The sequence below is a fragment of the Mytilus edulis genome, chromosome 11 (genome assembly GCF_963676685.1).
Source record: "Mytilus edulis chromosome 11, xbMytEdul2.2, whole genome shotgun sequence".
Classification (NCBI taxonomy): Eukaryota; Metazoa; Mollusca; class Bivalvia; order Mytilida; family Mytilidae; genus Mytilus; species Mytilus edulis.
Window position 1 is genome coordinate 69,701,238 of NC_092354.1, and position 15,204 is coordinate 69,716,441.

Sequence of the window (15,204 nt, forward strand, 5' to 3'; positions counted from 1 at the left end):
GGGACAGCAATTTTGCCTTGCAACAGGCCACCTACGGACCACTCAAAGAGTTGTTGCAAGGGTTCTTAACGTGCAAAGAGCGTGGCACTCTCTTTACACGAGGCATCGGATTTAACGTCCCCCTTCTGACCGGACGTGACTGCGAACTTGATACATCCCGCACAGCCAAGCGGACGCCCCACTTCGGCAAGCGTTTTACTGCCGGTCGGGAGAAGACCAAGTGACCATATTTCTATACCCCAGTCACCTTTGGGGATTATACGATAAAGATAATGTGGTCTTCCACAAGACAATATCTAACTATGCAACATTGGATTCCAAACCATGTTGTCCCTTTATTGCCCCCCCCCCCCTGGGTGATATCGACCAAATTGATATTGTGGACCCAAATGTTGGCGAGATGGAGTCTTAGATTAAGGTTGGTCGGATTGAGTTGAAGGTTGGTGAGATAGAGCCAGAGGTTGGTCAGATGGAGTCGGGAGGTTGGTCAGATGAAGCTAAAGGTTGGTCAAATGGTGTCACAGGTTGGGCAGATGGAGCCAGAGGTTGGTCAGATAGAGCTAGATGTTGGGCAGATGTTGGTCCGATGGAGGAAGAGGTTGATGACATGAACACCATGGTATACAGATAATGGAACTAAATTTTGATGAGACAGGCCTAAGTCAAATAGTTGAGCCAAAGTTTGGTCAGATGGACCACATGAATGAACCAATATTTCATGTCATCCCTCAGTATGTATTAGATCGGCTTGAAGAGGAAGGGACTGTAAGCACAGATGATATTGCTCCTAAAGGGACAGAAGATCAGTTAGTTTAAATTTCTTTGTTTAGTTTTTGATTTTCAATGTTTTGGTTGCAATAAAGGCAACAGTAGTATACCGCTGTTCAAAACTCATAAATCCATGGACAAACAACAAAATCGGGGTAACAAACCAAAACCGAGGGAAACGCATTAAATATAAGAGAACAACGACATAACACCGAAACGCAACATACACATAAACGAACAAAGCATCAGACAAAACACCACGAGAACAACAAATATAACATGAAAACCAAATACATGAATTTGGGATAGACAAGTACCGTGCCACGTCTTATCTCAATATCTCAAAAATAAGAGAAAACACAAACGACTCCACGTTAAAATGCAACACACACATAAACGAACAATAATATAACAATGGCCATCTTCCTGACTTGGTACAGGACACTGTTAAAGGGGAATAAAAGTGGTGGGTTGAACCTGGTTTGTGGCATGCCAAACCTCGCACTTGCAAACATGTCTATGAAGTTTAGTCAAGGAAAAACACATGGTATGCAAGGTTGTATTTATAAAGTTTTTTGTTTTGTTAGTATTGGTTTCAAGAAAACGGATACAATAAAGATTTCTTGTGAGTGACTTTGGGCTCCATGGAGCATATTTTCGTTGAAAAAATGTGGCATCACACCTTTCAACTAAATATAAACCAATACAAATGGACTACCGAAAGTAAAATTTAAAATTATGAATGGAAATGGGGAATGTGTCAAAGAGACAACAACCCGACCATAGAAAACAACAGTAGCAGAAGGTCACCAACAGGTCTGGAATATACACTTGTTCAGTGATAATGAACGCCATACTAATACAATGCATTATGTATATACTGATAGAAGTTGGCATTTAGTTTTGATTCCCAGTTGTTTTTGGCAAAGGAATAGATGTTACTGGACACATGTTCTTGACTATTGTTTGCATTTATGATTACACATTTAAAAAAAAATACCATTCACATCAAAATTTAATTAGAGTGCCTTATTTATACAACCTTACAAGTATTTATGGAAAGTCGTAGACATAGTAAAGCTTGAAACAAGTCTCATTTCTTTCAGTAATTCAGTGTGCAAATATAAAATATAACTTCTTAAAGACCAGGGCCCGGTTGTTCAAAAGTGTCGTTAAGCTAACGCAGTCGTTAAAATGTCGTTAGAGTGTCGTTAAATTTAACAAATTCGTTAACTGTTGTTCAAAAAATTTAACAACAAAAATAATGATAACGAGTCGTTAACTTTAACAACTTCTGGGAGGTCGATTAAATATTTAAGTTATTGTTAAATATGGCCGCCTTTAGACAAGTACCTGTTGCACCTCACAGAAAAGAAAGGCATTTTCGCCTGAAAGATGACCTTTCTTTGAATTTGTCAAATGAGGAGTTACGAGAACGGTATCGCTTTGGTAGAGATGGAATTAATTTCATTTCTAATCTAGTCAGTGATGATATAACAAGAAAAACAAAGAGAAACCATGTTCTCACTGTACCACAGATGGTCATGGTGACCCTGAGATTTCTAGCTACAGGCAGTTTTTTGCAAGTAGTTGGAGACACAATAGGTAAGATTTCATTTATATATTTATCATATATGATTTAAAATTAAGTAAACATTAGTAAAATTGTGTTAATCAATTGCTATAATGATCTTTGACTGATGTTTGAATGATAATTTCAATTTGTTCATTTTCGAAATGTAAAGAAACGCCGGTAAAATACACATTTTATTTTTTGTTCTTAAACGATCTCCCAAATTGTATGTTTTTGGTCTGTTTACAGGTTTGCACAAGGGAACTGTCTCGCGTATTGTGTCTGATGTGTTGACATCACTTTGTAACAAGCGGGATCAATTCATCAAGTGGCCAAGGAATGTGGACGAAGCAAGAGGAGACTTCTACCGTCTAAGTGGTTTCCCGAATGTGCTAGGGGCAATAGATGGGACACACGTCCGTATCCAGGCTCCATCAGAAGATGAAGCATCATTCGTTAATAGAAAAGGGGTACACTCTGTAAAAGTGCAGGCTGTTTGTGATGCCAAAGGTAAAACATTTCTCATCTAATATGACATTGACCTTCGTAAATAATAAACTGGTATCAACTTTTCAGTGTGACTGGGACCCCTACAGTCTGTTTCTCAGAAAAGAACATTTTACTTTCACTTTTACTTTCATTTTCACTCAGTTCATCTCGGATCATCTAGGACATGATTAGGGTTTTATATGGTTTACCTACTAAAGATAACTTAAAATATTGGTAAGTCAAATATTATAAGAAGATATTAGTTTTCTTTAATGAGAAAAAGATTCTGTTAAGGGCCAGCCATTTCCAAAAAGGGGGGTTCCCAACATAAGATAATGCATGAAGGGGAGGTCCAACCATATGTCCCCATTCAAATACACTGATAATCTTAAAAAGGGAGGTTTCCCTATCCTGTATCCACCACTGCTGTTTCTGATATATTTCTTGAATTTCCCCCTTTCAATCCAAAAAAAAAAAAAGAAACATTAACCTAGAGTACCCTAGATTTTGTACAATTTATAATTTGATGTTGCTCTGATGACTGGATCAGCACATTTATGCCTTATGCAACATGCATTACAACTTTTAATTTGATATCATGGTTCCTAGTTTGAAACAATACAGTTGAGTCAAAATTTGTAAGTCTATACATTTAAAAAAGAAGATGTGGTAAGATTGCTAATGGGACATTTCTCCACAAGAGACCAAATTACACAGAAATTAACAACTATAGGTCAATGTTCGGCCTTCAACAGTGAGCGAGACACATACCACATAGTCAGCTGTAAAAGTCTCCGAAATGACAACGTAAAACAATTTGAACCAGAAAAGTAACGGCATAAATTTTGCATTGTACATCAGTTGTCATGGTTATTCATTGTGTTTATATACACTTATAATTTAAAATGTTTGGACACCCCCTTTTAAGATTACCATTACAAGACTTTTAAAATATGGATTCAAATAAATTTTATTTTTAAAGTCCATTGTTGCATGATCCTAAATAATCCTCTCTTTAAAATTTTGCTACACCTCTTAATTAGAAAAATATAATAATTAATCAAAGACAATTTGTTACATGTAAATTTTTTTATGGTATTACATCATTTCTTTCTTATTTGCATTATATATTATCTATATTTTGCAGGTAAATTCACAAACATAAATGCAAACTGGCCAGGTAGCAGTCATGACTCCCACATATTCAGGACTTCACAGGTATGTATTTTATTGCAATGTTGGTCATCTTTTATAAGTTATATTCCCTTTTAAGCACTATATGTTAGCAGTCAGTCCAGACTTCTTATTTTCTCAATAAAAGAATTAAAATCTCTTATCTTGGATTGGTCACCACTGCAGGAAGTCAAAATCTTCTTCTTGGACATAAAACCCAGTGGTGGATCAAGAACTTTTCCTAAAGGGGGGACCTCTGACTGACCTAAAAAGGGGGGGGGGTACCGCTCCAGTCATGCTTAAGTGATTTCCTATATATTCAACCAAATTTTTCCAACGTAAGGGGGGCCAGTCCCCCCATGGATCCGCCTATGAAACCACTATTTTTATTTGCTCTTATCAATATTATTTTTTACTTTTTGTCATTAGATACACATAAAGGTGTGAAAATGTCAATGTAAGGACTTTTGAATTTCAGTTCAAAATAATTAATTTATCATTGGAAATTTATATAATTAATTAAGAAAGAAGCAACCTGTTGAAAGAAATCTTGAGATACAATAACTGAGAAAAGAATATAGAAATATCTTTAGTGAATAATTTATGTTAAAAAATCAATTATTCTATACATATAAAGCAGCAATCAATTAGTTTTTAGGGTTGCTTATGATGAAAAAAAATATTGATATACAATATTATAAAATGAAAAGGGAATATATAATCAAAGAGCTGAATAGCTCTGAGGGGAAAGACGGCCCTTGTTTCTATTTAATTATGTTTTTGGAAAAGGGGGGGGGGGGGGTATCTTTTGATAGTTTTCATATGAAGAATGAAAAAGAGAACAGTTAGAACATGTAGAAAGGTTGACAATATTGAAATCAATTGTTGTTTATGTAATTTCATTTCCTTAGTTTAGGATTCAATTTGGACCAATGAAAGAGATTTGCATCTTCTAAATCTAAACATTTGATTAACGTTGATAGCTAATTATCTAAAACTCAACTGAATTCTGTCATTTCACAACAACTACAATATTTTTTGAAATCTTGATTGTGTATCACTGAACTGCAGGCTAGGGCCATTTTCCATTTTTTGTGACAGTACTCTTGGATTTTTAAGTTTTTTCTTTAGAAAGTGTGGACTGAAAAATCTATTCAGTTTTAAATTTCCATTGTTAAAATTCTGAGTTACAACTCTCATCACAGGGAAACAGGTACTTATAAAAAAAACAACATTAAGAGTGATGTAAACTGTGTGAAGCTTGTTTCCAAATCTTAATTTTGAAATATTTGTAAATAATAAATATGTTAAAACTACAAAATGCAAATTTTTATTATTTATTTTTTTACCATTACAATGATTATGTAGGTACACAAACATTTAGTTTTAATAGAAGACTACTTATCCAATGAAATGTCACATTTGAAGTGTTTAAAAACATTAACTTTTATTTTAGTGGATAACTCATCAATTGAGGTGCTCCTGAATTGGAGGAAGATTCTCAGAATTTTTACAGAAAAAAGTGGTCTCACTAATTAGCGACAAGAAGAATTTTAGCGACAAGAAGCGACAATAAGAATTTTTTTTTCTTGTCGCAAAATAGTCTTTTTGACGCTTCTTGTCGCTTCTTGACGCTTTTTGTCTCTAATTAGTGAGACCCGAAAAAAGTAATAAAATCGTTTCTTTCCCCTGTGTCATGTAACCCCACGATCTTTGTTTATTTTGAAAGTTATTGACCTACAAATTAAAGTATTGCATGTTGATGTTTAAATCATCTACAGTAAACAATATTATGTCTAGATTTAACAAATACCAATTTGTTATTAGTGCACGATCTCTAAGATTGATTTAAATAACCAGTGGACTTGTGAAGGATATCCCTGCTTCTTCCAAGAATGACGTCACTATAAAATACAATTTAGGTTGGATATATTTAGAATATCTCGTCATACTAATTTTTCCGGATGGTAAAATAAACGTAAATAGTGTAAAGGAGAGTTCAAGATACGATAGTTTCGTGAGAAACAGAAGGGAAATGTGTAAAAAAGTGTTTAAAGTCAAACTATTTATTTCTGGGTCTCCTTCTCTTCAATCTAAGTAAGGTTTGTTGGGGGGTTTTCCACATTATAACATGTATAAAAACAAAATGAATGATGTGAGGGAGTGTCACTCTGGTCAACCCCATAGGGGATTGACGGCTTGAAGCCGTCTTTCCCCAAAAAATAGTCTTGCTGAATATTATTTTAGGTAAATAGTGTAACTCCTCCCTGCGAAGCTGAATATATCAATTTAAATATAAAAATGGAAGTTTTAACCAAATATTTGCTGTAAAAAGAAATTAAAACTTTTATGTTTAGGTGTGTACCTACATGGAACATAATGGTGGATGGGCAATGGTGTACTGCTGGGGGATAGTGGTTATCCTTGTCGACCATTCCTGATGACCCCATATCAGAATCCTGTACTTGATCATCAAAAGAAGTACAACAGATGCCACTGTTCAACCAGAAGTGTGATGGAGAGAACATTTGGGAGGCTGAAGAGAAGGTTCCACATATTACACTCAGAGGTAAAGCATAAAAAATTCTTTAAGCAAATGATCACTCACACCACATCTTCCTATACATGTATCTATAGAACATAAAAAATGCAGTTGATTAAAAAAAAAATCATTTTTTGTTGGGGTTCTTATCTTGTTATTTATTTAAATATTTTGGCCCCATTAGAAATTGGTCAACACTGAGGTCTCCAAAATTAAACTTTGTTCGGTTTTTATCAGAAACTTATTTTTTTGTGGATCTATATGCTGAATCTATCTGTGTGATAATAATTTTATATAGGGCCCTGTATAATAAGATAATAAAAATTATAATAAAATTGACATGCTATAGTTAAAAAAGGCAATAATTCTACATAACTTTCACTTTTCGGTTTCAGATAAGAATGATACCAAGCAAAGCATGCAAGATCATCATGGCTTGTGCTATTCTTCACAATATTTGCATCTTACTTAATGAACCAGACATTGAAGATGATGGATTAGTGATAGACAATGATGGAGATCTTGGGGACCGTTTCTTTGGTAATCAGGATGGAAGAGGTGTCAGAGACCACATTTCCTCCACATTTTTTAATCGTTGAAATCATGAATAAAACATTGAAAAGCTTTTTTCTGAATATATATTTTATCAATAACAATAAAGGGCTGCGCTTTAGCGCATGATACGCCCGTTGCTCTTTTAACTTGTCTTTTATTCTTTAAATGAATTTATATGATCAACTAGAAATATATATACAAATCAAAAGAGATGTTACATTAATATATTCACCAAAGTTTCATAAAATCCCCCTTTTTTAGGTATAAAAATTCATTACTTAAGAAAACGTAAAATCTAAAATTTATAAAAATGAAAAGGGAGCTTATGTCAATAGATATAAACAATTTATCAAAGTTGCATAAAATTTTGTGAAAGTGTTAGTTATTGTCCCAAAATTCGAAAATCCCCCCTTTTTTAAGCATAAAAATTCATAACACGGAAATGTAAAATCTGAAATTTATAAAAATTGAAAGGGAGCTTACATCAATAGATATAAACAATTCACCAAAGTTTCATGGACATTGGTGAAAGCCTTTTTGAGTTATTGTCCGAAGTGTTGAAAATCCCCCTTTTTTAGCTCACCTGGCCTAAAAGGCCATGTGAGCTTTTCTCATCACTTGGCGTCCGTCGTCGTCGTCGTCGTCGTCGTCGTTAACAATTTTTCAAACATCTTCTCCTCTGAAACTACTGAATGGATTTGAATGAAACTTAGCATGATTGTTCCTTAGATTATCCTGCACAAAGTGTGTGCTTCGATTTTTGATCCGTCAAAAAACATGGCCGCCGTTACTTAAAATAGAACATAGGGGTCAAATGCAGTTTTTGGTTTATATCTCAAAAACGAAAGCATTTAGAGCAAATCTGACATGGGGTAAAAATGTTCATTAGGTCAAGATCTATCAGCACTGAAATTTTCAGATGAATCAAACAAACCATTGTTGGGTTGCTGCCACTTAATTGGTAATTTTAAGGAAATTTTGCAGTTTTTGGTCAATATCTTGAATATTATTATAGATAAAGATAAACTGTAAACAGCAAAAATGATCAGCAAAGTAAGATCTACAAATAAGTTAATATGACCAAAATTGTCATTTGACTCCTTAAGGGGTTATTGTCCTTTAATGACAATTTTTCACAATTTGTTCATCATATTTGCTAACTTTAAAAAATCTTCTCCTCTGAAACTACTGAATAATTTGAATGAAACTTAGCATGATTGTTCCTTAGATTATCCTGCTCAAAATGTTGGCTTGGATTTTTGATCCGTCAAAAAACATGGCCGCCGTTACTTAAAATAGAACGTAGGGGTCAAATGCAGTTTTTGGCTTATATCTCAAAAACGAAAGCATTTAGAGCAAATCTGACCTGGGGGGAAAAATGTTCATTAGGTCAAGATCTATCAGCCCTGAAATTTTCAGATGAACCAAACAAACCATTGTTGGGTTGCTGCCACTTAATTGGTAATTTTAAGGAAATTTTGCAGTTTTTGGTCAATATCTTGAATATTATTATAGATAAAGATAAACTGTAAACAGCAAAAATGATCAGCAAAGTAAGATCTACAAATAAGTTAATATGACCAAAATTGTCAATTGACTCCTTAAGGGGTTATTGTCCTTTAATGACAATTTTTCACAATTTGTTCATCATATTTGCTAACTTTAAAAAATCTTCTCCTCTGAAACTACTGAATGGATTTGAATGAAACTTAGCATGATTGTTCCTTAGATTATCCTGCTCAAAATTTTTGCTTCGATTTTTGATCCGTCAAAAAACATGGCCGCCGTTACTTAAAATAGAACGTAGGGGTCAAATGCAGTTTTTGGCTTATATCTCAAAAACGAAAGCATTTAGAGCAAATCTGACATGGGGTAAAAATGTTCATTAGGTCAAGATCTATCAGCCCTGAAATTTTCAGATGAATCAAACAAACCATTGTTGGGTTGCTGCCACTTAATTGGTAATTTTAAGGAAATTTTGCAGTTTTTGGTTTAATATCTTGAATATTATTATAGATAAAGATAAACTGTAAACAGCAAAAATGATCAGCAAAGTAAGATCTACAAATAATTAAATATGACCAAAATTGTTAATTGACCCCTTAAGGGGTTATTGTCCTTTAATGACAATTTTTCACAATTTGTTCATCATATTTGCTAACTTTAAAAAATCTTCTCCTCTAAAACTACTAAACCAAATTCAACCAAACTTCAACTGAATGATCAGTAGGGTGTATAAAATAAAGTTTGTGCTTTATTTTTTATTTTGTCAAAAAAACATGGCCGTCATGGCTAAAAATAGAACACAGGGTAAAATGCAGTTTTTGGCTTATATCTCAAAAACTCCAGCATTTAGAGCAAATAAGACAAGAAGTTAAAGTATTTATTAGGTCAAGGTCTACCTGTCCTGAAATTTTCAGCCGAATTGGGTACTTGGTTTTTCAGGTATAATGCCCTTGAATTGATGATTTTAAAGAAATTTTGCAGTTTTTGGTTATTATCTTGAATATTATTATAGATACCGATAAACTGTTAATAGCAAAAATGTTAAGCAAAGTAAGATCAACAAATAAGTCAATTTGACCAAAATTGTCAATTGACCCCTTAAGGAGTTATTGCCCTTTAAAGACTTTTTCACAATTTGTTCATCATGTTGACTTACTTTAAAAAATCTTCTCCTTTGAAACTGCTGTATCAATTTCAGCCAAACTTAGGCTAAATGAGTTTCAGAGTATCTAGTATAAATTTTATATTTCATTTCCTTGTATGTCAGAAACATAGCTCCTCTTTTTTTGCTTTTGAAGAAAATAGGACGATTCAAAGAACATTTAATTTAAATAAATTGAAAAGCCAAAATAATCATTGATGAGAGATTTAACCAAAAAAATTAAGGTGAGCGATTCAGGCTCTTGAGAGCCTCTTGTTTATGAATAAAGCCCCATAAATCCAAAACTTAAAATCTGAAATTTATAAAAATTAAAAGGGAGCTTACATCAATAGATATAAACAATTCACCAAAGTTTCATGGACATTGGTGAAAGCCTTTTTGAGTTATTGTCCGAAGTGTTGAAAATCACCCTTTTTTTATGAATAAAGCCTCATAAATCCAAAACTTAAAATCTGAAATTTATAAAAATTGAAAGGGAGCTTACATCAATAGATATAAACAATTCACCAAAGTTTCATGGACATTGGTGAAAGCCTTTTTGAGTTATTGTCCGAAGTGTTGAAAATCCCCCTTTTTTTATGAATAAAGCCCCATAAATCCAAAACTTAAAATCTGAAATTTATAAAAATTGAAAGGGAGCTTACATCAATAGATATAAACAATTCACCAAAGTTTCATGGACATTGGTGAAAGCCTTTTTGAGTTATTGTCCGAAGTGTTGAAAATCCCCCCTTTTTTATGAATAAAGCCCCATAAATCCAAAACTTAAAATCTGAAATAAAAAAAAACGAAAGGGAGCTTACGTCAATAGATATAAACAATTCACTTAAGTTTCATGGAAATTGGTGAAAGTGTTTTTGAGTTATTGTCCGAAGTGTGGACGACGGACGGACGGACGGACGGACAACGGTATACCATAATACGCCCCGTCTAAAAGACGACGGGCGTATAATAAAACATATAAAAAATATAACATTAATATGGATCTATAAATAAATGCTGATTAAACTTAATGAAGTAGAGCCTCTAACATTGACTCTGTACAACTATTTTCCAAATTTTTCTTCATCATATCATATAACTCCATTTGCTTCTTGAATAGTTCCATTTGAGTCTGATTTCTTTTTAGGTTGCTCTCTAACACCAGACACTGCAACTCATACACGTCTTCTGCAGTTTTCTTGGGTTTCTTTGTCCGTTTATTTTCACTGAAATATATATAATAAAAATGCATATTTGTTAATTTTTTAAAATAAATATAGTTATTATAAACCAGTATAACTATTTAGATAAAATTGTTTTTCCAAAGGCCAAGATTTCTGCAACTCATACATAAATGTTTATTCCTTTAACTAATACTCTTTAACAAAAATTGATCATATTATATCACTGTTTCGGATAAATATTTAAACAAAAGGGGATGCAGACTTTCATTAAATTAATTCAGCAAATGAGTATTTGGGATATTTCTCTAAATCTAACATTTAACAGGTAGTTAAATTAGATAATTTGATTTAGAATTATAATTCCCATTTACAGGACATATTTCATCCTTAAGAACAAGTTTAATGAAACAATTAAGAGAGAGATAACTCTTGATTTTATACAGGGCTGCTGTATGAACTTTTTGGACATATTCAATGGATAGGTATAAAAGGTATACAATTATTCATTTTATTAAATTTAGCCACTCAGTTTTCCTTTTCGAACTATTTTTGAAGTTCAATAACTGGTTAATTCATAACAAATATGCATATTAATCTCATACAAAACATTTACAAGAGTGATTTATTGGCACTTTAAGAATATTTATCAGTATTCAAATCATTTATACATAAGAAGATGTGATATGATTTCCAATCAGACAAATATGGGGCACAGTCCAAAGGAAGCCCAATTAAGTCAAGATGTATCATCACAATCCCTTCAGCAATAAGCAATTACATTCCAGGATGTATTCAGATCCACAAGACTCGTACATCAGTGATGACTACATCTAAAAAAGTTTCAAAGCCAGCTATATACAACACTCAAGAGCATTCAGTACATATCCAACTTATTTAGTGTGTAGAAATTAAAAGGCTGTTGTATTCTTTCATATAAAACATATACCTAGCTTTAGGTGGTTGCTGAGTGCTGCTATTAGGGCATGAAAGAGGTATTTGGGCAGACACTGGTAGGTTTGCATGTTCAGTATAACGTGTTTCTTTATTTCTCTGATGAACCTCTTCCAGTCTCCTAATCCATATACTCTCCACAGAAGATGGTGGTTCTGAAAGTTTTGATTAAAGAAACATTAAAATTGCCTCAGTTGAATGTGTATACATTGCATATAGGGTAGATAAAAGAAGATGTGGTATTAGTGTCAATGAGAAAACTCTCCATCCAAGTCACAATTTTAAAGGCCTTCAACACAGAACCTTAGCTCACACCGAACAGCAAGCTATATAGGGCCCCAAATATTACTGGTGTAAATCCATTCAATTGGGAAACCATTTGTTATCTGTTTAGTATATAAACATACGGGGGTATTAGGATTGCTTAAGAGACCTTCAGACAACAATCCACCAAATTGTAAATGAAGTTGATGTATAAATGAATATATGTATTTAAATGTGTCAGTCAAGATACATATATTCAAGACTTAAAATCCCAATCAATTGAACAACAAAGATTGGAGAAAGGTATTGTAAAAAAGAAAAAAAGTAAAAAAGTAATATAGCTGTTACTTCTTTCCATAAGTCATTATATTCTGTGTCAATATCAACTTGAGAAAATATATAAAGACCAATTGAATGAAAGAAAGTCAATAGATACACAATTAACTTAAAGCGTGCTATTACAGAGATCCTGTATTAGACCCTCAATGAGTAAATTTATAAATATATATAATTATATAGATTATTTTCACAACAATATAATTTTATATCAACCTCAATTCTTTAATGAAATATTGATTCCGAAACAGTGCATCTTCATTTTTTTGAAATGCGGAATTGTAAAAATAATTTACGATTAACATAATACAAAAATCTATGTAATGATTACCATCAGATGTCTGGCATCCTGAGACAGCAATCTGTGCTGGAATTAGTGAGCTGACAGGTTCAGCAAAATATATTGGATCAGATGATGAACTTTCTGAAATAAAATGAAGATACATTATATTTCAATTTTTTAACAATCATTTTATTTTTGGATATTTGATTGATCATAAGAACTCTTATGGGCCCACAAGGGGCATACAGAGCATACATGAATAAGGACAAAGAATATTAATTTGCATAGATTCATAGATACAAACATTTTTTACATACAGTTGAAACTTCTTTTAAAATTGCTTGATCCCCCCTGTATTGAGAATACTTACACTCTAAAATTTATACCAAATTATTTGTAACAATAATCTCTCTCTTTACTTATGGTTACAATTATAATATTACTGCAAGTAATGTGTATGCATGAATATCTTCTTTAGATACATACCTTGTATACTGAATTGTGTTGGTGTACTCTCACTTGTTTCTGTCTGCTGAGGAAACCCTGTAAAAATGATAAAGTGAAAATTACAAAAAAATCAGGCACAAAGAAAGATAACTCAATTTTTAATGCAGGGCTATTTCGAAATGGACTATAAACATGTTACAATGACTTTTGGTGAAGTACTAATTCCAAGTTTTTTCTTGGTTACAAGTATTAACAAGTAAATTTTATTGAAATTTAATTAATCTTTAAAAGTAATGGGATTTTTTTTTATGAAAATTTTACCACAGCTCAATTTTTTTCATTGTGGTAAAAGATGATGTAAGGGGCAATACAGAATTGACCGCCAAAGGTGATGGCCAACAAACTTTACCTCTTGCAAAACAATAGTTAAACCTTATTTTTAACGATGAAAAGATATTTGTATGTGATAATTATTCTCATCAATACCACAAGAAGGTATTTTCTGCATTATTTTCTAAGATAGAAATAAAATAACCGTCCGATTTATTGTTTGAAATAAATGGAAGCACATTATTGACATCAGTAAACCAAAAATACTTGCCCACTGAAGTTTCCCATCATCAATTCCTTTGAAGGAGGAGGTGTCTTTTAAGGCATTTATAATATTCTCCTCAGCAACACTTATTGGCTTTGGAGCAGGTCCTCCTCCTGTCCTGTTTCTCTCCTTTTTTTCATACGTGAATTTGTCTTTGGCATCTCTTGTTAAGTTTCTAAATTTGGTTTTTACAGTTAGAACTTGTCTGTAGCTCACACCTAGAGCATTCACTTCAGCAGTTATCTTTTCCCACATTTTGTTTTTAGCATCTGCTGTAACATCCTTCCCGAATTTCCCTGTCAGTAGACCCAATTCTTCAACAACTCTTCTACTTATAAGGTTTACTTCTATGCTTGAAAAATTCGGGCCTCTAATTCTTGGAATTTTCTTGGGGGGTTGCTCTTCAGCCATTTTCAAACAGGAAGTGGAGGAATTGTTGGATTTTAGGGGAGTTGTGGGAAAATGTTAAATTAATTAGTTGTTAAATTTTTTAACAAGTTGTTAGTTAACGCAGTCGTTAAATATTTTTGAACAACATAATTTAACACAGAAATTAACTAACAACAATGTTAAAATTTAACGAGTTGTTAGGCTAAACTAGTCGTTAGCTTAACGACACTTTTGAACAACCGGGCCCAGGAATTATCAGCTTTACTTGTTTGATAGTACTTTATTGTCAGTTTTAAGTTATATTAGTTTTGTTTATTTGTTCCATTTGCCTGATTTGTTTTGTCAAATGGTTAAAATACGTAATATCGAGGTTTCAAAAGTTTGAAAGACTTTTTCAATGAAAAAACTGACCATGAGATACACTATTGTTTTTACATGGAGAAATTTTAAAGCTCCATGACTCAAAACAGATCAAAGGTTGTAAATATATGGTTTTATAACAATGTAACAAAGTTTATTTAGAAAACTAAATGTGTTTTTTGCTTGTTATTTTAGTAGGTAGATAATTGGTCATGGGTCACATATTTCAAGTACAAAAAGAAAGAAAAATGGATCGATGGTGAAACCTAACATACTATTCTTTATTCGGATGTCAATAAAAAGCTGGAAGCCCCAGATATACGCATGGAGGGCAGAAACCCGTACTACACATTTAGTGGTGTGTATATTACAATTTCATTACATATTCTAGTTTAAGATACTTGATTATATTGCTCTCAATATCTGTTTTATATTATATATACACTGATATATACATCAGTGTATATAAAGTGCGAATCCAGCTAGTTCATTTTTACTGTTATATGCGGGTATGTCTATTGTAGAATAAAGGATCATGGGAAAAATGTATTTATTTACGTTTTGAAAATATCAAGTTAAGTGATTTGAAGGAAAGTTTTAACATATTTTCATTGTGATATGTCTTTATAATATTCAAACATAGC

General features: G+C 32.7%; 2 protein-coding genes across 2 annotated transcripts; one reads left to right on the top strand and one right to left on the bottom strand.

Annotated features, from left to right (window-relative positions):
• The first annotated feature begins 2,978 nt into the window (after window positions 1-2,978).
• Window positions 2,979-7,172, top strand: LOC139496161 (putative nuclease HARBI1). The gene is made up of 4 exons (XM_071284627.1): window positions 2,979-3,064; window positions 3,978-4,048; window positions 6,361-6,572; window positions 6,941-7,172. Exons 3-4 carry the CDS (start codon window positions 6,390-6,392, stop codon window positions 7,142-7,144), a joined length of 387 nt encoding a protein of 128 aa, XP_071140728.1. The 5' UTR covers window positions 2,979-3,064; window positions 3,978-4,048; window positions 6,361-6,389; the 3' UTR covers window positions 7,145-7,172.
• Window positions 7,173-10,777: 3,605 nt separating this feature from the next.
• LOC139494541 (uncharacterized) lies at window positions 10,778-14,221 on the bottom strand. Its single transcript, XM_071282702.1, has 5 exons — window positions 13,813-14,221; window positions 13,255-13,311; window positions 12,817-12,909; window positions 11,881-12,040; window positions 10,778-10,976 (listed from the first exon to the last, which is right to left on the bottom strand). Exons 1-5 carry the CDS (start codon window positions 14,219-14,221, stop codon window positions 10,778-10,780), a joined length of 918 nt encoding a protein of 305 aa, XP_071138803.1.
• Between the last annotated feature and the right edge of the window lie 983 nt (window positions 14,222-15,204).